This window comes from Megalobrama amblycephala, linkage group LG23, assembly GCF_018812025.1.
Source record: "Megalobrama amblycephala isolate DHTTF-2021 linkage group LG23, ASM1881202v1, whole genome shotgun sequence".
Taxonomy (NCBI): Eukaryota; Metazoa; Chordata; class Actinopteri; order Cypriniformes; family Xenocyprididae; genus Megalobrama; species Megalobrama amblycephala.
In genome coordinates this window covers 5585220-5607449 of record NC_063066.1, presented here as the reverse complement: position 1 = coordinate 5607449, position 22230 = coordinate 5585220, and the positions used below count along the sequence as shown (strand labels likewise).

General features: G+C 35.3%; 2 protein-coding genes across 3 annotated transcripts; both read right to left on the bottom strand.

Moving 5' to 3' along the window:
- Nucleotides 1–11888: 11888 nt before the first annotated feature.
- On the bottom strand, nucleotides 11889–13555 carry LOC125259445 (ganglioside GM2 activator). Of its 2 annotated transcripts, none has more exons than XM_048177079.1 (4): nucleotides 13219–13555; nucleotides 12988–13134; nucleotides 12465–12650; nucleotides 11889–12386 (listed from the first exon to the last, which is right to left on the bottom strand). In XM_048177079.1, the coding sequence occupies exons 1-4, from the start codon at nucleotides 13300–13302 to the stop codon at nucleotides 12213–12215; spliced, it is 591 nt and encodes a 196-aa protein (XP_048033036.1). In that variant the 5' UTR covers nucleotides 13303–13555; the 3' UTR covers nucleotides 11889–12212. The 2 variants fall into 2 exon arrangements, with proteins under 2 accessions (XP_048033036.1, XP_048033034.1); XM_048177077.1 differs by having other exon boundaries at nucleotides 12988–13140; nucleotides 13219–13519.
- Nucleotides 13556–14879: 1324 nt separating this feature from the next.
- gm2a (ganglioside GM2 activator) lies at nucleotides 14880–20138 on the bottom strand. Its single transcript, XM_048176759.1, has 4 exons — nucleotides 19782–20138; nucleotides 18186–18338; nucleotides 15512–15694; nucleotides 14880–15433 (listed from the first exon to the last, which is right to left on the bottom strand). The coding sequence occupies exons 1-4, from the start codon at nucleotides 19884–19886 to the stop codon at nucleotides 15275–15277; spliced, it is 600 nt and encodes a 199-aa protein (XP_048032716.1). The 5' UTR covers nucleotides 19887–20138; the 3' UTR covers nucleotides 14880–15274.
- Nucleotides 20139–22230: the final 2092 nt, after the last annotated feature.

Genomic DNA, 22230 nt, shown 5'->3' with positions numbered 1-22230 from the left:
GCACTGCTGCGTAAAGTGATGTAGGCTACACCGCAGCTTCCTCGAATCTAGTGCAAAAGTGCAAATGGCTTAGAAAAAAATATCTTAAAGTCACTATGAAATCAAAATTGACTACCTTTTAAAAAAATAGAATATTGTAGTATTTATTATTAATGATTTATCAGTGTACAAAAAAAAAAAAAAAAAAAATATATATATATATATATATATATATATATAATTTTTTTTTTTTAAATGTACACTGATAAATCACACACACACACATATATATATATGTATATATATATATATATATATATATATATATATAGCTGCAAGGCAAGCAGCAATCATCGGGGTCCAAGCTCTTTAAAGGATAAGTTAAATTTTACATAAAATTTTCCTGATAATTTACTCACCCCCATGTCATCCAAGATGTTCATGTCCTTCTTTCTTCAGTCGAAAAGAAATGAAAGTTTTTGATGAAAACATTCCAGGATTATTCTCCTTATAGTGGACTTCAATGGACACCAAATGGTTGAAGGTCAAAATTACAGTTTCAGTGCAGCTTCAAAGCATTCTACACGAGAAATAAGGGTCTTATCTAGTGAAACCATCACTCATTTTCTAAAAAAAAATTAAAAAGTATTATACGTTTTAACCATAAATGCTCATCTTGAACTAGCTCTCTTCTTCTTCTCTATTTGAATTCCAGCAGTGTAGACACTGCTAAGTGTATTACTGCCCTCCACAGGTCAAAGTTTGACTAATTGTTATATACTTGCACTAGCATATTGTATATGACAATTTAGTTCAAACTTTGACCTGAGGAGGGCAGTAATACACTTAGCAGTGTCTACACTGCTGGAATTCAAATAGAGAAGAAGAAAGCTAGTTCAAGATGAGCATTTATGGTTAAAATGTATAAAATTTAAATTTTTTAGAAAATGAGTGATGGTTTCTCTAGATAAGACCCTTGTTTCTCGTCTGGGATCATTTAAAGCCCTTTGAAGCTGCAATGAAACTAATTTTGACCTTCAACTGTTTGGACGGCATTGAAGTCCACTATAAGGAGAAAAATCCTGGAATGTTTTCCTCAAAAACCTTCATTTCTTTTCGACTGAAGAAAGAAAGACATGAACATCTTGGATGACATGGGGGTGAGTTAATTATCAGGAAAATTTTATTTAAAAGTGGACTAATCCTTTAAGGCCTTTAAGCACATGCGTAAAAAGGTATTATATTTTGTATTATAGTATGTAAGCACATAGATAGAAATACCATTTAAAGCTAATACAGGCAATTTAGTAAGGAAAAACTTGGTTTTTAAGGGTTTTTTGACAGTTAGAGCGCCAACTATTGCCCGATCTCCACCAAGGTTTTTTTTGGTGTCCATACATATGCGTGTTAATTTTGGTGAAAATATCTCATTTTGTTTTGAAGTTATAGACATTTATATATATGAGAATGAGAGCATAAAAAATTACCTACGAGAGACTTTGATTGGATTTTTTTGCCACTTCCTAGCAAAATTTTGACCTTTGGGCATTTACATTTTCTAAACCAACTTAGGTTTCATGTTTCCTACGGTGGTTTCGTCTCGATCGGACTAACGGTTTCGAAGATTTTCGCAAAAGTTTTTAAAGCGCTAAATCACAACATTGCACAAATCATAAGCCAAAACCTGGCAAGTCTGGTATCGATGGACTCGGCAAGGTTTCAGGAGTCTAACTCCCTTGAAAAAAAGTCAACCACACCCAGAGATATATATTTTTTCAGCCAAAACCATTAAAAACATACATTTTTAAAAGCTTTTTAACAATTATAACGCCACCAATGGTCCGATCTCCATAAAAGTTGGCATGCTTATTTAGAGTCATATGCTGCATGTGCTTCCTAAATTCCGAGAAGTTTTCTTTTAGGATTTATAGGCTTTTGGGTATATTTAGCCACACCCATTTTCTAAATGACCCTGTTATAGCGACCCAAAGGGTAAAGTTCAAGTTTTTTTTGATAATTCTTGATCTAGAGAGTCCAGAAAATTGTCCTGCGCTGGTTACCGCTGCATCTCGGTATACGCAACAATTGAAGATATTGCATCGCACTGTTCAGCGATTCAAAAGCATAATTGCTCTCGCGGTACTTTGATGTCATACTGCGCAGCGCCGATGCATCTCGAACAAGACTATTTTTTTTTTGTTCAAGAAGCCATTTCACTCAGATATAGGCAGTGTTGCCAAGTCCGTGGGTTGAAGCGACCCCAAGTAACATGATATTTAGCCCCTGAAATGCACCACGCCACAAATGCGGATTTTACCCCACGGAATGCGATTTTACCCTGAAACAAGATTGGGCTAGTTTTGGGCTAATTTTGAGTAGCAATTGGGTGGGTTTTGTTGTGAAAACCTCGCAACCCTTGATGTAGGCCTACATAGGGAAGAAATGACTATCGCTACTTCTGTTTCAAGGTTTTGTTTTTGTTCAATACAATAATAATTCCCTATAAAGTTCAATTAAGCCTTAGAATCAGTGTTGCCAATTTAGCTATTTTGTCACTAGATTTAGTGACTTCCCCGCCCCTTTTGAGACTTTTTTCAAAAGTTTAGGGACAAATCTAGCAACTTCTTGGACAAACCTTATCTAGTTTCTTATTTTGCCCACTGATCTATATTTATATAGATCGATGAATTTGCCATTATGATGTCATCTAGTGACATTTAGCTACCAGTTTTAGCTACTTTCAATTGAAAGCAGTTGGCAACACTGCTTATAATTATGTTGATTATTAAAAACAAATTGACAATAACCAGTTTTATTATGAATATTAAATATTGTTAATCCAAATGCCCTTGTGTTGCACCATCATTTAGACTTAAATACAAAAGTATACAAATAGCCGACACATAAATTTGTAAATTATAAACACACCATGCATCAGAAAGTTATTATAACAATTTGTAAAGTTAAGTGTCTGTCATGAAAAAATACTATAGTAATTTATAGTATGTGTTTTTGAACCATATTATAGTAAAGTACTTGAATTAATTTGTTGTGGTAAAATAACAACTATAGTAATATAACCAAAGTTTTCTACATTTATAGGGTATATTATACTACTATACACTACAGTTTACTGCTACTACTACAGTATTTATTACAGTTCACTATAGTTAATACTACAGTATGCTGTAGCATTCATTAACAAAGTGTTGTAAATACTATAATACATACAGTATACTACAATTTACTATAGTATGGTTCAAAAACACTATAGTATTTACTATAAATTACTATAGTATTTTTTCATGAATGTTTTGAAAATCTTTAAGTCTTAGGCTTAATTACAGGCTATAGGCCTTACAGACAGATATAGTTACTGTCTGCTATTGCCAGCTGGAATAAAAACATTAAAATGAAGCAAATTTATTGGACGTTTTGTTCTCTAAGCATAATATTGGTCATCTGTCTCCAAAAAACTAAAATGAAGTCTGACATTAAATTGACCATATTATGCTGCAGGTTAAACTGAGAAGTAAAAATGTGAGGCTCACGGGTCGACAGGGTGAATATTAAATAGTACTGTATTTTACTTTTTGCTTTAGAGGAATTCTGTTTAGAGAATCTGTCAAAACAGCAGTGATCCATAGTCTGTGTTGAGGTATGTGGATGCACATGCTGAATGTAAACATAACAAGGTTTATACTGGCTGCCAGTTGTGGTTTCATCACCAATGTCATTTTAATGATAAATAAGTGTAAATTTACAAAGAGAGACAGATGGGTATTTAAACCTTTCTACCAATCTGTCACTGCCTATCATAACATAAAATATTGTTAAATGTTCAGTGGACAAAATATAAACCGGCACGTCTGAGCTGATCACATTCATTGCTCTATATATGGTATACAGTAGAGTGTCAGAGAGAGATACAGCTATTTTTGGCCTCTTGTTTGGTATACTTAGCGCTAATATATGATACATCGACTTTGGATCATCTGAGTAATTTGAGACTTTCCTTTTTGTCTATTTATAGTAAGGTTTCTAATCTGTCATAAAAACGATAGAGCAGTTGTTGCTGAGAAGTGTGCGTCATGACAAACTTTCCATTGACAGTCAGCTGCAGGGTCTCGGCGGCTTAGCGGTGACAATAATAAAGTGAGTCGTCTGGTAGGTCAGGTCTCCAGTTATCTACAGGAACAAAAACACTGCAATCACATAAAACAGTTTGTTTGGATTTACCATAGGATTTGCCAAAGTTAACAGGCTTATCACACGTATGAGGTCAGGGTTTTAAGGGAAAACAATAAATCAAGCCTTTTTTCTTTAGCACTCCATCAGGACACACCTCTTATACATGGCATGAAGTCTGAATTGTTTTGAAACCCTCTTTGGAAAATAATATTTAGGGCCCGAGCACTGATGTGTGAGGACCCTATTGTAATTGTTTGGTCAATTCTTCTTCTTCTCCCAAATAAATCGTATTTTTGAGGGCCTAAACATGCTCGAAAACTCACGCAACTTTGCACACGTGTCAGAAATGGTGAAAATTTATGTCTGATATGGGTCTCAGAATTAGGTGTGGCAAAATGGCTCAATAGCGCCACCTACAAAATTTAAATTAAGCGCCTTTTGCGCTACGTTTCACGTATAAGTATGAAATTTGGTAGACAGATGTAACAGCCCAATACCTATAAAAAAGCCCCTGGGTACAAAATCTGTAAACCCAACAGGAAGTGAGATATTTTGAATTTTCTCTGTAAAATTGTGTAATTTTTTTTGCCATTTCCAGATGTTATACTTTATCAAACTCCTCCTAAAGCTTTAATCAGATCAACATCATATTTGGTCAGTCCAATCTAATGGCCTTTGCGACGTTAAATCATGAAGATCTTGAGTTTTCACTGAAGGGCGTGTCCGTGGCGGCCAAAGATCAATGTTTCGCCATGAAACAGGAGGTTGTTGTTGTTCAGGCATACAATGTCGATCTGCCCCAAACTTCACATGTTTGATAAGAGTCCTGGCCTGAAGACATCTACATGCCAATATTCAGTTACAGTCATAGCGCCACCTGTGGGCAACAGGAAATTACATGTTTTACACTGTGATTAACTGCTTATTGAAATTCAACATTATATTTGGTCAGTCTAATCTTAAAGTCTTAGCGATGTTAAAGTGCGAAGATCTTGAGTTTTTGCTAAAGGACATGTCCGTGGAGGCCTGACAAAGTCTGATGTTTCGCCATGAAACAGGAAGTTGTTGTAACTCAGGCATACAATGTCCAAACTGCCCCAAACTTCATATGTTTTCATACTCACTGGCAATGGGAAGTGACGTTTAACACTGTGATGCACTACTAGCAACATGCTAAAATATGCAATTGAGTACTAAACATGCTAGAAACATTCTAAAACATGCTTGCAACACTTAAAGGTGCAATATGTAATATTTTCTGTCCGCTAAAGGTCGCTAGAGGACTATTCAAAACAAAGGCGTAGCTTGATGACACCAAGTTTGAGAGCGGAATTTTGGGACATGTGGTCTTCACCTCAACGGACGGTGCAAAAGAATTGGTATAGGACTCGGGAAGAAATCATGTTCATGGATGCGATTATTAACGTTACTGTAGTATGAAGCAGAGCAGGAGCGAGTGTTGTGGAGCTGAACGAGGCTGCTGGAGCGATTGCACAACACACGCCTCACGAGCAGCGGAACTTTTATTATGACACAGTTCGCTGGCACCGTTTTCGCTTTTCCAGTCGTGAGTATGAGGTAACGCAGCTCTGTTTATCATATTAGATACATTTGAGTGTTGAAAATGATGTTATAATGTTACTCTGCGCAGTTTTCTCACGATTTACAAATAGTTGCAAACATTTGGGATGTTGTAAGTACTCAAGTGAACACTGGCCTAGTGGTTTTTGGATATTTTACTGCAATATTCTTACATATTGCATCTTTAACTGAGTGCTAAAGCATGCTATTATCGAAAGCTGTAATGCAAGTATACAATGTCCAATCTGCCTCAAACTTCACGTTTGATAAGTGCCCTGGCCTGAAGACATCCACACACCAAAATGTAGTTATAATCACCGGGTGGTGGTGGCACGGGTGCGAGGGCCCTTTCATCGCTGCTTGCAGCTTTATTTTTTATTTGTATTTTGTGATGAAGCGGATTGAAAAAAAAAAGCAAAATTACCTCGAAACAATTTGTTGAATATCTCAGTACATTAAGTTCATTGTTCAAATTCACATATAGTGTATTTCTCTGTTTTTAATGTTGTTTTTTTGCATGGTAAACACATGTAGTGTGCCAGACAGAAGGAGTATGTGCCACAAAGCTTTATGAACGTGCTTTGTGCCACAAAGCTCTTAAAAAAAACAGACGTAGCCTCTCAGTCAGCCAGGAGATAACATTCTTTCCATTGCTCCCCCTCCGACCCCAGGCATGGTGTAAGCCTCAAGGCCTCGGAAAAAGAGGATGAAATAAAACTTAGAAGTCCTACTGAGAGTTAAGCATCTGAGAGAACCATTAAGTTGGGTTTAATTAAAAGCGTAAAACATTACTGTGCAAAACAATACATGATGATCACATAGTGCTGAAGAGAAGTTTGTATAGAGTGCATTTTAATAATCATCACATTTCACATGTCAGGAAATTTTTACAAGTGATGGTACATCTGGGTTTAGCTATCATCAAAAATGAAGAACATGGCTAGTCTTGCTCACGGTGGAAATCTGCTTTGGTTGGTATTCCACCTGGACATCTGGATTGAGGGATCTTGAAAGACAGCCTGAAAAATCAGGAATGCAAACAATGTTTACAGGAGGAGAACAAACTTGGGTGATGTTTTGACCGTATGAACATATCCTGGTAAGAAATCTATATATCAGCATAGCATCTTTTCATTACCATTCCTAAAGGCTGGAATACACTACACAACTTTTGCCCTGATTTTTGCTCCAATTAGTCAATGCAGTTACCAAAAAAGCTGGAAAACACTACACAACTATTGGAACAGATTTTAAAACATTTTAAGGCATCCTATACTTGCCGACTTTGTAAATGGTTATAGAGAAAAACTAGCCACCACTAAACGACTGATGATCACACACTACCAGACATTCAAACTAACACAGAAACATGTGCCTCATTGCTAGGAGACACATGACAAATGAACAAAATGTGCTCAAAATATCAGACATGTTTGATATCCTCTGACTAGATGTAATCATAGTCTAAAGATACAAATATTGCCTGAGAATCTGTGCCCATCATTCACTATAAACACTGACGCCTAAAATCTGCATATTGGCTCTGATTTAGACTGCAAATCAGGGCAAAAATCTGTACAAAAGTCCAGCCTTAAGTCAGAGTCAGTCAGCAGATTTGCATAGTGTATTATGGGCACAAACTCTGTATTTTTAGCTTTAGGATATCTTTATACTTGTCATGCGTTCCCAAGCAATGAGGCACATATTTCTTGATTTTTTTTTTGTATCCAGAACAACTTGAAAGTCTGGTAGTGTGTGATTCCCAGTTATTTTTATCTGTTACCATTTAAAAAGTCACCAAGTGTGTTTTAAAATGTTATCAGATTTTAAAAGTCACGTATAGTGTATACCAACCTGAATATGCATGACTGACTTTCTTCTGTGGAAAGCAAAATATTTTGTGCACTCTGACTCCATAAAATGAAGTCATACAGGAACCAGGGGCTATCAAGCTAAATAAAGTACCACTGCAGCTTCGCATTAGCATTTGCATATATTTAAACTTTTGGTTACACATGAGAATACACTGTAAAAAAAATCCCGTTGTTTTTACGGAAAAATACCGGCAGCTGTGGTTACCAGAACAATACTGTAAAAATGACATCAAACCGTAAACATACTTACGGAGTTACATGTGAATTTTACATTTTAAATATGTATATTTAACATTGGATTTCAGTAATTTCATTAACTGATATAATGTTAATTTACCCTCCTAATGAAGTACTAATATCTGTTTTGTATCTTTATAATACACTGACAGTCACCAAACACAGTGGTGATGAGAGTCACATGATGAATCAAAGTTCATCACAAGCAGCTTTTCCACAAGCTGAGGAGGACAATACTAATATATAGAAGGAGCACACAGTGTCATTCACACACACACTAAACACCATCATGGTAACATGCATGAAATTTTAAAAATGCAATAAACCTTAATTTAACAACATTAGATGTAACATAAAACCCTAATTTACATAACTGATTAGAAAAAAATGAGAAAAACTAAGAAGAAACAGAGTTATTTCAACAAAAATATATCAAATGTGAAGTGTCACGCAGGGAATTGTGGGAATGTCAATTTACGTTTTTTCACTGTAAATTTTACAATGAATTGTTATTTTTCACTTTCAAAAACTGTGAATTTAACGGTATTTTACCGTAAAATTACATTAAATGTACTGTTAGATCTATTACAGTTATTCACCGTATATAGTACGGAAACTTTCTGTAAACCAATTAACAGTTTTTCACCGCAGCATTTTTACAGTCTTTTACTGTTAAAATCACGGTAATTTTTTACAGTGTAGCATTTTGCATCACAGACATCACTGACATGATGGTGCGAATGAGATTTGAGAGTTATGGTGCGGTGGAAAGCTTATCAGACTTAAAAATAAATAAACTAGCAGAGCATCTCAGACTCGCTGGAAGAATTTAATACATAACTAATGATTTGAATGTTTATTAAGAACAAAAATTATATAGAAATTCCTTTTTAAAGGTGAATTATGTAATTTTTATGTTCTCTTAACCCTGTTTATTCTTTGTTTACTACTATTAGTATGCCATTCATGGGCTTATATTCCCCACTTATCCTCCCAGACACCATCAAGTCCACTCAGATCTGTCAATCTCTTTTCAACTCAACCTATAGTGAGAATTTGGGGCGTGGCTACAGTATCAGGCGGAGCCAAGTGGTGCTCACTGCAGTGTCAAATGACATCCAGACCGCTTTGAACCTAATGGGTGGAGTTTAACCTAATTAGTTTAGGGAGAGGGTAAGCTTAGAGTTAGGGGTCGTTCACACAGAAAGCATTTTTACATCCCAATGCGCTACTTTTCCATTGTTTTTCTATGTAAACGCGCTAGACGGAAGTGTATGACCATGTATGTCTTTTGCAGCGTCTCATACATGACATCTCAAGGTAAAATCAGTTCAACTTTTAAAATACAAGTCTCAAGACCTTGCGTTTTCCCCCATTCTGCTGCCCACATCTCACGTTTTTCAAAGCAAAAACACGTTCTTTGTGAATGAGCCCTTATTAGGGTGTGGCTGGAACTTCAAGCTCCACCCATTACATCCAGAGAGGCGGTGCTGCAAGTCAAACTCCACCCACTGGCTCTGCAGTGAGCAGGTTCTCTGTTTAGCCAGAGCGTTACGTGGGACATTTAGCATCGGGTACAGGAGTGCAAGCCAAAATTCACAGCATTTAGATGATTCATAACCACGTCAAAACCAAGTGTGCCACACAAGTCCTGAAAAGTGAAACCAAAGCATCTCGTATAGCTCATAAACTCTGCCCTCTCCATGTAATGTAATAAACGTAAACAGAGATAAACTAAACAGTCAAATCTTTTTTCTTCTAAAGATGGTTTCTCTCGTTTTAGGCAGTTTTTATCACGCTGATGTTAGTTAAAGTATTCTTTAAATAAGTTTGTTTTAATTTAGTTATTTGAGTCTATAAAAAAGTGGGTTTTGATGTCATGATTGGCAGTTGAGATTACAGCTTCTCTGAGCAAAATCACAACTGAAGCGCCAACGGACGTTTCTCTGGATCTTCAGGAGGAGATTGGAGCTTTAACTGCATTTCCAGAACTGTTTATTTCACACCGACATAATGTGTTGCTCTGCAGTATTAACCGATTCTGCGGGAGTGTGGGCAGGACCTTGATATCGCGGGTCCATATACTGCGCGGACTCGAGACGCTCGAGACTCAAGATGTCAGCGCCATATTCACACACTGGCGGCTTCAGTTACTACAGTGGAAGAGAGCGAAGGTGTGTCGTCCCTCTACAGTCTATGGTCAAAACGAACAAAGGTTTGAGATGCAACACGCTACAATGGACACTTTAAAGGGGACCTATTATGCAAAATTCACTTTTGCATGGTGTTTGGACATAAATGTGTGTTGGCAGTGTGTGTACACAACCACCCTATAGTGATAAAAATCCACCCACTCCTTTTTTTTAAATCCCCATAAATCATAAGCAATGTCTCAGAACAAGCAAGATCCCTGGCAGTGTGACATCACAAAAGCCACAGACCCCGCCCACGAATGTTGACAGACACTGACGTTTGAACACAGAACCGCCCTGAGCGCGTTCACAGCACGTCCGCCATTGCTGCACCGACGAGAACGTCTCTCAAGCATTTTAGGTGTTCTGTAGCTGGATGGATTAATCCACATAGCTCTCTCCATAAATCTGAGCTGCTGAAAATGAGGTGGATTAATTTGTTTTCCAGGAAAATGCTCCCTCAGTTCTGCTGAAATTCGTTTATGTCTGCGCAAATCTTTTCACACTGGACTGCTTAGTGAACTAATATCAATACAAAGGGACAATACAAAACAGAAACTGTGCTAAAAATGTGCTACTCAAGGATATACAAGTAAAAACTCTTCGTGATCCTGCTTAAAGTCTCCAGAGTGATACTGGATACAGCAGTATTGAAGGTAAGAGCACTTTCTAACAGTTCATAGGAGTTCATTTATGGCTATAAAGTTTATTAAAGGTGCCCTAAAAATTTAATTTACCTTGGCATAGTTGAATAACAAGAGTTCAGTACATGGAAATGACATACAGTGAGTCTCAAACTCCATTGTTTCCTCCTTCTTATATAAATCTCATTTGTTTAAAAGACCTCCGAAGAACAGGCGAATCTCAACATAACACCGACTGTTACGTAACAGTCGGCATCATTAATATGTACGACCCCAATATTTGCATATGCCAGCTCATGTTCAAGGCATTAGACAAGGGCAGCCAGTATTAACGTCTGGATCTGTGCACAGCACAGGGAGCGCGCGATTTAACGGGGCGCTGAATCGGTGCATAGTTAATGATGCCCCAAAATAGGCAGTTAAAAAAATTTATTTAAAAAAAATCTGTGGGGTATTTTGAGCTGCAACTTCACAGGCACATTCAGGGGACACCTTAGACTTATATTACATCTTATAAAAACTGGTTCTAGGGCACCTTTTATTAAGCACCACCCGAAAGGCATAAGGTCTTTATATATTCGTTTACTGTGAGTTGTAGCGAGTGTTTCTGTGTTATTCGCTGTGTTGGTGATGATAATACAAGGGAAAGGGAGAGTTTATGGATAATATTTTAATGCACACTTGCACTGTGTTATTTTCTAGAGTGAAAACGGACAATTCATCTTTTGTGTGAAGTACAATAAACGTTATAAAACTCATCGGTAAAGTTTTGGCCATCATTCCGAAGGATAAAACAGACTTGTACTAATATAGTGCGTCCTGACTGAATCCTGACAGGGGAGAACGAGCTCTTGAAGCTCCGCCCTCTTAGGCCGATCGCAGCAGCTCCTTTGCATTTAAAGGGACCACACTGAAACGGTTTGCTTTTGCTCAACCACTAAAAGTGGCAATTTTAACATGCTATAAAAAAATATCTGTGGGGTATTTCGAACAAAAACTTCACATACACACTCTGGGAACATCAGAGACTTTACATCTTGTAAAAGATTTTACATCTTGTAAAATGGGGCATAATAGGTCCCCTTTAATATCATACAGCACCATCACGCACAAAGACAAATGTACCAGTTTATAATGTTTACTTATACAGCAAGAGTTGTGGCGCATCATGTAAAAAAATACACCCCCAGTACAGACAAGTTGGACGGGTTTATTAAAAGCGAGACGATTGTGTTCGCTCTACTCAAATGCATACTCATGACACATACAGTAGCAGCAGCAGTGTTGGTGATATTTGAGTTGGCATAAATTCTTACATTTACAAACATTTTTAGCTGATCTGAAAATGTTTACAGCAGTTATCAATTAAAACAAGTTCATGAGATGTAGATTGCTTGTTCAAGTGTATGCTCATGATGACTTAATTTACTGCAGGTACTGTAGATTAGATTCATGGTTTCGTGGCTCTTGTCACTTTCCCAAAAGCCAGGAACAGAGCTGTAGGACAGCATCCACTACATTTCATTGTGTTGGTTGAGTAGTCCTGATGCCAATGAGAAGTTGACTTTAAGGCATCCCAGTTCTTTTTCAGAGTTGCCTAAAATTAACTGTAATCTGAAATTGGTCAGTTTGTCAGGCAGTGAAAAATTTGGTATGTAGATACCAGACGTTGGCCAAACGTAGTCACCCTAAAACAACGAGATACATGTTAACTTTAATGACACAGATAAAGTTTGATGTGGACTTGTTAATCAGACAACACTCACAGCTTTGAGCGGGCAGCGGCAGGATAAACTACTAGGACTTAGAGAGTAAGGACAGAGTCCTGTCAATGTCATAAAGACCTGGACCAACCGGTCACAGGCATCAGGGTAATAACAACTTCCTCGGTCATCAACACAAGGTATTTTTACCCACGCACCAGCCACTTCTTTTTCAAGTGTCACGTTCACCTGAAACAAATAAAATAACGTCATCCAAAAGATAGGACATGGTGTTGGTGAAATGCAGTCATACAGGTTTACAGTCTCTTATGTACATACATCTCAGACATAAAACATTTGTGACACCAAGAGTTTGTTAAAGCAAGCTAATAATGAGAATGGATGGGGTACTAACTCAATACAGAGGTTTATGGTACCATGGTTATAGTTAACTAAAATAATAAATGTTAATAAATGCCAATGCAACATTTCTCATTTTCATGTATTTTAACTTGATGTAGTAAAATAATTAAACTAAAAATGAAATAAGAGTAAATAAAAGCTATATGACCATTAAATCACTTACAGGCAGAGGAGAGAGCAGATCTATTAATGTGGTGGCTGATGCAGGTGCTAATGCATATCCTGGTGAAGGAATTGGGTTTGGATACACATGTAGAGTCTTCACATGTATGGGGTCATCAGGCTTTCCACAGCTTTCCCAGGAAAAGCCCTTAAACTGATCAATAACACAAAGTATCACATGGCAATACAAAGAAAACTAAAATAGCATCAGATTTCAATCTCGTGTTCTTACCTTCTGAAAATGGCTCGAGACTTCCAGCAAAAAACAGTTGGCTGAGAACAAAACGATAAACAAGGAAATGCAGCTTTTCTTCATTTCACACGGTTGTGTCACCTTTAATTTTAGATTAGGTTAATTACCGAAGAGGTATTTAGCTACTAAAAGTTAAAGATATGATAATCTGAAACACTGCACATTAACGTGATTATTCCACGTCACAGACACAGTTTAGAAAATGTGTCATGTGAGTTTGTTCTGTTAATGAAATATGTTTCCTCCCGTGATTCTTTATGCTTTTATAAAAACAATTACACAGTGACCTCTACAGGCTGATTCACACCATGACAACCCTTAAGAAACACCAAAGATGATAGGCTAACTACAACAATAATAAAAATAGAATGTTTTACAATTTACAATTTTACGATTCCAAATAATTTTTTTTTTCTCTTTTAAACATTTAAAGAGTTTAAAACACTGTTTTTTCACTGAATTTGCACAGGCAATTTGCAAAATGTTGGTTTCTTTAAAGGGTTAGTTCACCCAAAAATGAAAATTCTGTCATTAATTACTCAACCTCATGTCGTTCCACACCCATAAGACCTTCGTTCATCTTCAGAACACAAATTAATATATTTTTGATAAAATCCGATGGCTCAGTGAAGCCTCCATTGACAGCAAGATCATTAACACTTTTAAATGCCCAGAAAGCTACTAAAGACATATTTAAAACAGTTCATGTGACTACAGTGGTTCAACCTTAATGTTATTAAGCGACGAGAATACTTTTTGTGCGCCAAAAAAACAAAATAATTGTTAAATAATCATTTATTCAACAACATCTAGTGATGGACGATTTCAAAACACTGCTTCATGAAGCTTCGAAGCTTTACGAATCTTTTGTTATGAATCAGTAGTTCGGAGCGCACATCAAACTGCCAAAGTCACGTGATTTCAGTAAACGAGGTTTCGTTATTCATTAGTGTTCTGAAATTTCAACGGTTCACCACTGGGTGGCGTGACTTTGGCAGTTTGATACATGTTCCGAACCACTGATTCATTACAAAAGATTCGTAAAGCTTCGAAGCTTCATGAATCAGTGTTTTGAAATTGCCCATCACTAGCTATTGTTGAATAAATTTGTTATTTTGGCACACAAAAAGCATTCTCGTTGCTTCATAACATTAAGATTGAACCACTGTAGTCACATGAACTGTTTTAAATACGTCTTTAGTAACTTTCTGGGCATTGAAAGTGTTAATTGTCTTGCTGGCATTGCAGGCCTCACTGAGCCATCGGATTTGATCAAAAATATCTTCATTTGTGTTCTGAAGATAAACGAAGGTCTTATGGGTGTGGAATGACATGAGGGTGAGTAATTAATGACAGAATTTTCATTTTTGGGTGAACTAACCCTTTAAAGACAACTCAGTGTGTGAAGACAAAAGCCTAGTGTGTGAACTGAAAACCCACTCTTTATCAAACATGTACATGTTTCTAAAAATATAATGATCATAATGATGTGCAGTAACAGCAAAAAATTTAAGTTTAAAGTATTAAAAAAAAATATCAGACTCAATGAGAAAGTGTAAAACAACTACTAAAAACTTGTGTTTGAATGTTTATTAAGAACAAAAACAAGAAATTTACCTTTTAAACAAAATGGATTCAGCTTCGCTTTGACACTGAACTTTATTAGTAACAAAAAACAACATAAATCATGACAGGAAAAACATTCATGTTAATTAAAATAAGCAATTAAAAAAAATGTGCAGTTTATGATCTAAAGATTTTCCCCCCGAGTCAGAGCTGTCAAACTTTGTACAGTGGTCTGTAATGTAACCTGAAGTAGGAATATTTACAGCTTTATTTACCAGACATTTAAAAACTGGTAGTTAAAATGAATTGTGCTCATACTGACTGAGAAGTCATCATTCTAAAAAGTTATGAAAGAGAAACTCATTCTATAGATTAATCACAAACAACCTTTCACCAGAAAATGTTTTGTCTCGTCTCACCCAGAAACCAGTGCCATAGGACAGTAAATCATCTCTGCTTGATATTGTTATTACTTCGCGGAATGCAATGAGAAGCTGATTTTGAGGCATCCCAGTTCTTTCTCAGAGCTTCCTAAAACACCCTGTACTTTGTAATTGCCATTGGTCAGCCAGCCAGGCAGTTCAACGTCTGGTATGTAGATATCTGACGTCGGCAAAGAATAATCACCCTGGAAAAAAAGTAATCAATGTTATGCCTGATGCACTTTTGTGTTCTTGTATGTCCAATAAAATCAGGAGACACTCACAGCTTTGAACGGGCAGTGGCAGGGCAGGCCGTATGTATGCAGAGGCTCAGGACAGTCCTGTCCAGGGGGGATCAGCTGATCGAGCAGGTCACACACATTAGGATAATGACAACTTCCTATTTCATCCAGACAGGGTATTTTCACCCAAATACCAGCTACTTCTTTTTCCAGCGTCACGTTCACCTGAAACAGATAACAGCGTGAACAGGGAATGAAGACGCCTTATGAAGACACAAACTATAAAAAAGTGATAAGCTTGGAGGTTTACAGCCTCTTGTGATAGTCACAAGACACCCAACAGAGGTTTCAGGCATAAAAACATTTATTTCACTTGCAGTTCATGAAGGCATAAACAGGGTCAAAGAATAAACTGAATTCAGATGTTCATGGGGCAAGGTACAGTATAGCCTCCTAAACCCCATTTAAAAAAAAAAAAAAGAAAAAAAAAAGAAATGTCATTGTAGTATTTGGAGCATAATAAAACATGACAATTTTGCCAACTACTTTTAGGAAATCTGGAATTATGACAATGAAGCAAAGTAACTTCATCTGTAACACTGGTACACTATACAGTCGTGCTCAAAAGTTTACATACCCCTCAAAGAATCTGCAAAATGTTAATTATATTTTAACATTTTCATACAAAATACATTGTCCTGAATAAGATATTTTATATAACAGATCTTTCCATATAGTCCACAAGATGAAAAAAAAAGTTACATTTATAAAAATGACTCAAAAGTTTACATACCCTTGATTCTTAATACACTGATGATCCATGAATCCATAAGGAAACACGATGCATTAAGAACCAGGGGGTGTAAACTTTTGGAATTTGAAGATCAAAGTAAATTGTACTTAATTTGTCTTCTGGGAAACATGCAAGTATCTTCTGTAGCTTCCGAAGGGCAGTACTAAATGAAAACATATGATATTTAAACAAAATAAGGACAATTTACACATCTTCACCCTGTTCAAAAGTTTTCCTTGTGTTTCCTTCTGGAGCATCAGTGAATGTTTGAACCTTTTTTAATAGTTGTGTTTGAGTCCCTCAGTGTGAGAAGATGAATCTCAAAATCAAAGTCACCGCTGGAAAGGGTTCAAATATGCAAAATAATTAAATAATTTGCAGAATCTGGAGGATTTTTCTGAAGAACGTTGGTCAGTTTAACTGATCAGAACAAACAAAGGACTCATAAACAACCATCACAAAACAAAAAACAGCCATGGATCATCAGGTAACCACACACAGTATTAAGAATCAAGGGTATGTAAACTTTTGAGCGAGGTCATTTTTATAAATTCAGATCTTTTGTTGTCTCGTGGACTAAATTTAAACATCTTTTATGCAAGATTTCTTATTCAGGACAAATAACATGCATTTTGTATGATCCCTCTTATTATTTTTGGTTAAAATAATAAACATTTTTCAGATTCTGCAAGGTAAGGTTTGAGCAAGACTGTATAAAATTGTTTTTTTCCTATGCAGACTAGCATACAAACTAATTAAAAATGCTTATTTTAATAGCGATTCATATTTTCTTAAATATGTTATAAAAAGGGTTGTCAAACGATTAATCGTGATTAATCGCATACAAAATAAAAGCTGAGTTTGCATAATATATGTGTGAGTACTGTGTGTAATTAATATGTATATATAAATACACACAAAATGTATATATTTAAGAGAAATATGTTATTTATGTACAAAATATTTTTATTTATATATAATATAAAAATAAATACATATACTTGTAAATATTTATCAAATATATACATGAATGTGTTTGTATTTACATATGCATAATAATTACACACAGTAAACCCACATATATTAGGCAAACTCAAACTTTTATTTTGTATGTGATTAAATCGCGATTAATCGTTTGACAGCCCTAGTTATGAATAATATTACAAAGTGATTTTATAAAATGTATTATTTATTTCTGATTTGTCACACTATTTGTGTTAACAAATTTGGGTATTTTCAACCTTAAAGTCAATTTTTCGTATCAACAAGAATTTGGGTCAACGGTCAACTTGTTATATAAGCAATGTAATAATTGGCAGTGTGATAAATTTCATAGGGATAGATATATATATATATATTTATTTTTTAATGTCTTGTATTAGATTTTTTTTTTAAAACATGTCAATCACAAATAGGTAATACGATTTCATTAGTTAACTACTTTAGCATGAATTAAGAATGAACAATACTTCTACAGCATTTATTAATCTTAGTTAATGTTAATTTACTTATACATTATGGAAATGTATTTGTTAACATTAGTTAATGCACTGCGAACCAACATGAAAAAAACTGAATTACTGTATTTTTATTAACTAACATTAACAAAGATGAATAAATACTGTAACAAATACGTTGCTCATTGTTAGTTCATGTTAGTAAATATAGTAACTGATGTTAACAAATGAACCTTACTGTAATGTAAAGTGTAACCCACAAAGCAATGCGTGTAGAGTTCCTCTTTCCACAAAAAAACGGAATCATGAGGTTACCTTTTTAACCAAGAGGAGGAAGTTATGACTTCTGGCTTTTCTGAAAATACTACAGAAGGTCTTTCAGAAATATCTACCCTGACATATGCTTTTAGAGATAGAAAAAAAATAAAAATAACATATAGTCAATAATCTTGATTCTTTAACTTACCGAGAGAGGAGATGCCAGCTCTACTGATGTTGTGCCTGATGCATCTGCTGTTAACTGTCCTGGAATGGGAATGGGATCTGGAGATATATTAAGAGTCTTCAATCGTGCAGGATCATCTGGTTTATCGCAGTCTTGCCAAGAAAACCCCCACACCTGTTCAATGATAAAAATGAACAATGAAGATTTTAATATGTTTGCTGTATGATGCACTGACCCATATTGAATATACAAGTACATCTGCAAGATGTCTGTTAAAGATCAGAAAACATCTGCCGTTTACAAACATCTGATAGACGTCTTTAAAGGGTTAGTTCACCCAAAAATGTAAATTCTGTCATCAATTACTCACCCTCATGTCGTTCCACACCCGTAAGACCTTCATTCATCTTCGGAACACAAATTAAGATATTTTTGTTGAAATCCGATGGCTCAGTGAGGCCTGCATAGCCAGCAATGACATTTCCTCTCAAGATCCATTAATGTAGTAAAAACATAAAAAAACAAACAAAAAACAAAAAACAAAACAACGACTTATTTAGTGATGGCCGATTTCAAAACACTGCTTCAGGAAGCTTCAGAGCATAATGAATCAGCGTATCGAATCATGATTCGGATTGTGTGTCAAACCACCAAACTGCTGAAATCACGTGACTTTGGCGCTCTGAACTGCTGATTCGACACTGATTCATTATGCTCCGATGCTTCATGAAGCAGTGTTTTGAAATCGCCCATCACTAATTAAGTTGTTATATATATATATTTTTTGGCACTCCAAAAATATTCTTGTCGCTTTATAATATTAATATTGAACCACTGTACTCACATGAACCGAATTAAATATGTTTTTAGCTTTATGGATCTTGAGAGGAAATGTCATTGCTGGCTATACAGGCCTCACTGAGCCATCGGATTTCATCAGAAATATCTTAATTTGTGTTCTGAAGATGAACGAAGGTCTTACGGGTGTGGAACGGCATGAGGGTGAGTAATAAATGACAGAATTTTCATTTTTGGGTGAACTAACCCTTTAAGATGTCAGTTTTACATACATTTTAAATCATAAACATCTTAAAGACATTTCCTAAACGTCCATCTGACAGGAAACGTCCTACAGACGTATTGCAGATGAACAAACACTCTAAAAAATACATCTTCCAGATGTAAACACACACATCAAATAGATGTCTCTGAGAGGTGTTTGATCCAAGTTGTGTGTAATAAAAATGTATTTATTAAAGTTAAATTTTATATATAATATATATATATATATGCATGCATGCATATCTCTTAATGCTTTAATTGCAGTTTCGACAGTTTAGTCATTTCTCTTCCAATGAACTTATCACACAGAAATGTACATGTCATGGTGTTATTTGAACAGGTGGTTAGAGATGAAACAGATCTAAATCTTTGCTAGACATATTAAAAACAGATTTGCTTCTGTAGACTGACAGCACTCTTTGCACAGAGCTTTTATTGTGTTATTATAAAAACTAGACCTGATGTGACTTGATTTGGGGTGTGTTTAACTTAAAGCAAACACAAATTATACAGTCACCCATAATAAAGTCTGATTAGAGTATGTCACACTCTTACCTTGGTTAATTTAGAGATTTCCCTGCTGATCAAGTGGCTCGAGCCTTCCAGCAAAAAACAGTTTGCAGCGAAAAGAGCGATGAACACGGAAACGCAGCTTTTCATTTTGCACGGTATTAAGTCAAAAACACGAAGTGTAACTTAGGATTTTGTTTAACAACAGAGCTTTACGAAATCACAAGCGACCATGCATGCACAAAAACAGGCACTGCACAACGAGATGTGACGTAGAGAACACCTGAGAGAACAATATGATAACAAAGCGCGTTGAAGACAATTAAAAGCGTCACTTCAGGAACTATCAGTTTGTGTCATGTGAGTGTTGTGGTCTTTAAATGTTTTGCCAGTGATGAATCTTTCCGCATTTAATGCTGCGAGATACGGTGTTACAGCGACCTCTGACGGCAGGAGGAATAACAGCAAGTCCAATAGCAAACAGGTACTGTTTAAACAACAAAACGACAACCTCTTATTGTAATGTTCAGCACAAGTGCTTTTTTGGTACTTACAGCTTTTGAACCTAAAAATACAGTTTTGTCAACACTGGCAGTTATGTATAAAAATATTTATGAAAAAGGGTAACATTAAACTAAATCTTCCATATCAACCCGCTATGAGTTCAACAAGGTCATACTGCTTCTGGTGAGTTTATAATTTGTATATTAAAAAATATTTTGTGTTATATTCTTAATTTTAAGTATATTTTCTGTCACATTCTGTCTATTGTTCTGGACTTTTAGTTTTCCTCACTTTCTGTAGGTCCTGTTAATTTCTAGCAACATCAGATATCAAAAGTGTTTTTTGTGTTTAATATGTTTGCTGTATGATGCACTGACCCATATTTAATATATAAGTACTTCTGCAATATGTCTGTTAAAGATCACGAAAACGTCTTTAAGATGTCAGTTTTACATACATTTTAAATAATAAACATCTTAAAGACATTTCTTAAACGTCTGTTTGACATCTGACAGGAAACGTCCTACAGACGTATTGCAGATGAACAAACACTCATCAAATAGATGTCTCTGAGATGTATGTGTGCTAATCCAAGTTTTGTGTACTAAAAATATATTTATAAAAAAAAGAATATTTACAGTACAGTCCAAAAGTTTGGAACCACTAAGATTTTTAATGTTTTTAAAAGAAGTTTCGTCTGCTCACCAAGGCTACATTTATTTAATTAAAAATACAGTAAAAACAGTAATATTGTGAAATATTATTACAATTTAAAATAACTGTTTTCTATTTGAATATATTTCACAAAGTAATTTATTCCTGTGATGCAAAGCTGAATTTTCAGCATCATTACTCCAGTCTTCAGTGTCACATGATCCTTCAGAAATCATTCTAATATGCTGATCTGCTGCTCAAGAAACATTTAATGTGTACAATTGTACAAAATATTTGTGTACAATATTTTTTTCAGGATTATTTGATGAATAGAAAGTTCAAAAGAACAGTGTTTATCTGAAATCTAATCTTTTGTAACATTATAAATGTCTTTACTGTCGCTTTTGATCGATTTAATGCATCCTTGCGGAATAAAAGTATTCATTTCTTTAATTTCTTTTCAAAAAAATAAAAATAAAAATTCTTACTGAGCCCAAACTTTTGAACGGTAGTGTATAATGCTACAGAAGCTTTGTATTTCAGATAAATGCTGTTCTTTTGAACTTTCTATTCATCAAGGAATCCTGAAAAAAAAAGTACACAACTGTTTTCAACATTGAAAATAATCATAAATGTTTATTGAGCAGCAAATCAGCATATTAGAATGATTTCTGAAGGATCATGTGACACTGAAGACTGGAGTAACGATGCTGAAAATTCAGCTTTGCATCACAGGAATAAATTACTTTGTCAAGTATATTTAAATAGTACACAGTTATTTTAAATTGTAATAATATTTCACAATATTACTGTTTTTTACTGAATTTTTAATTAAATAAATGTAGCCTTGGTGAGCAGACGAAACTTCTTTTAAAAATATTAAAAATCTTAGTGGTTCCAAACTTTTGGACTGTACGATATATATATATATATATATATATATATATATATATGTGTGTGTGTGTGCATATCTCTTAATGCTTTAATTGCAGTTTCGACAGTTTAGTTATTTCTTTTCCAATGAACTTATCACACAGAAATGTACATGTCATGTGTTATTTGAACAGGTGGTTAGAGATGAAACAGATCTAAATCTTTGCTAGAAATATTAAAAACAGATTTGTTTCTGTAGACTGACAGCACTCTTTGCACAGAGCTTTTATAGTGTTATTATAAAAACTAGACCTGATGTGGCTTGATTTGGGGTGTGGTTGTCGTGTCAAAATTACCTTCAGCTTCTAGATGGCCTCTAAAGACGATCTACCACACATGCTCGCTTCTTGTGGAAGTGATACCCGTTTGTTAACTTTTTCAAGAAGTTCTTATGAATGCATCT

Excerpts from the sequence above, each read along its gene's own strand:
- LOC125259445 (XM_048177077.1), bottom strand. The coding sequence starts at position 13,302 with ATGAAGAAAAGCTGCATTTCCTTGTTTATCGTTTTGTTCTCAGCCAAC. Across the intron at positions 13,141-13,218 it reads TCTCGAGCCATTTTCAGAAG|TTTAAGGGCTTTTCCTGGGA; the intron begins GTAAGAACACGA and ends GTTATTGATCAG. Across the intron at positions 12,387-12,464 it reads GCCGCTGCCCGCTCAAAGCT|GGTGACTACGTTTGGCCAAC; the intron begins GTGAGTGTTGTC and ends TCGTTGTTTTAG.
- gm2a (XM_048176759.1), bottom strand. The coding sequence starts at position 19,886 with ATGAAAAGCTGCGTTTCCGTGTTCATCGCTCTTTTCGCTGCAAACTGT. Across the intron at positions 18,339-19,781 it reads AAATCTCTAAATTAACCAAG|GTGTGGGGGTTTTCTTGGCA; the intron begins GTAAGAGTGTGA and ends ATCATTGAACAG. Across the intron at positions 15,695-18,185 it reads AGCTGGCATCTCCTCTCTCG|GTGAACGTGACGCTGGAAAA; the intron begins GTAAGTTAAAGA and ends TATCTGTTTCAG.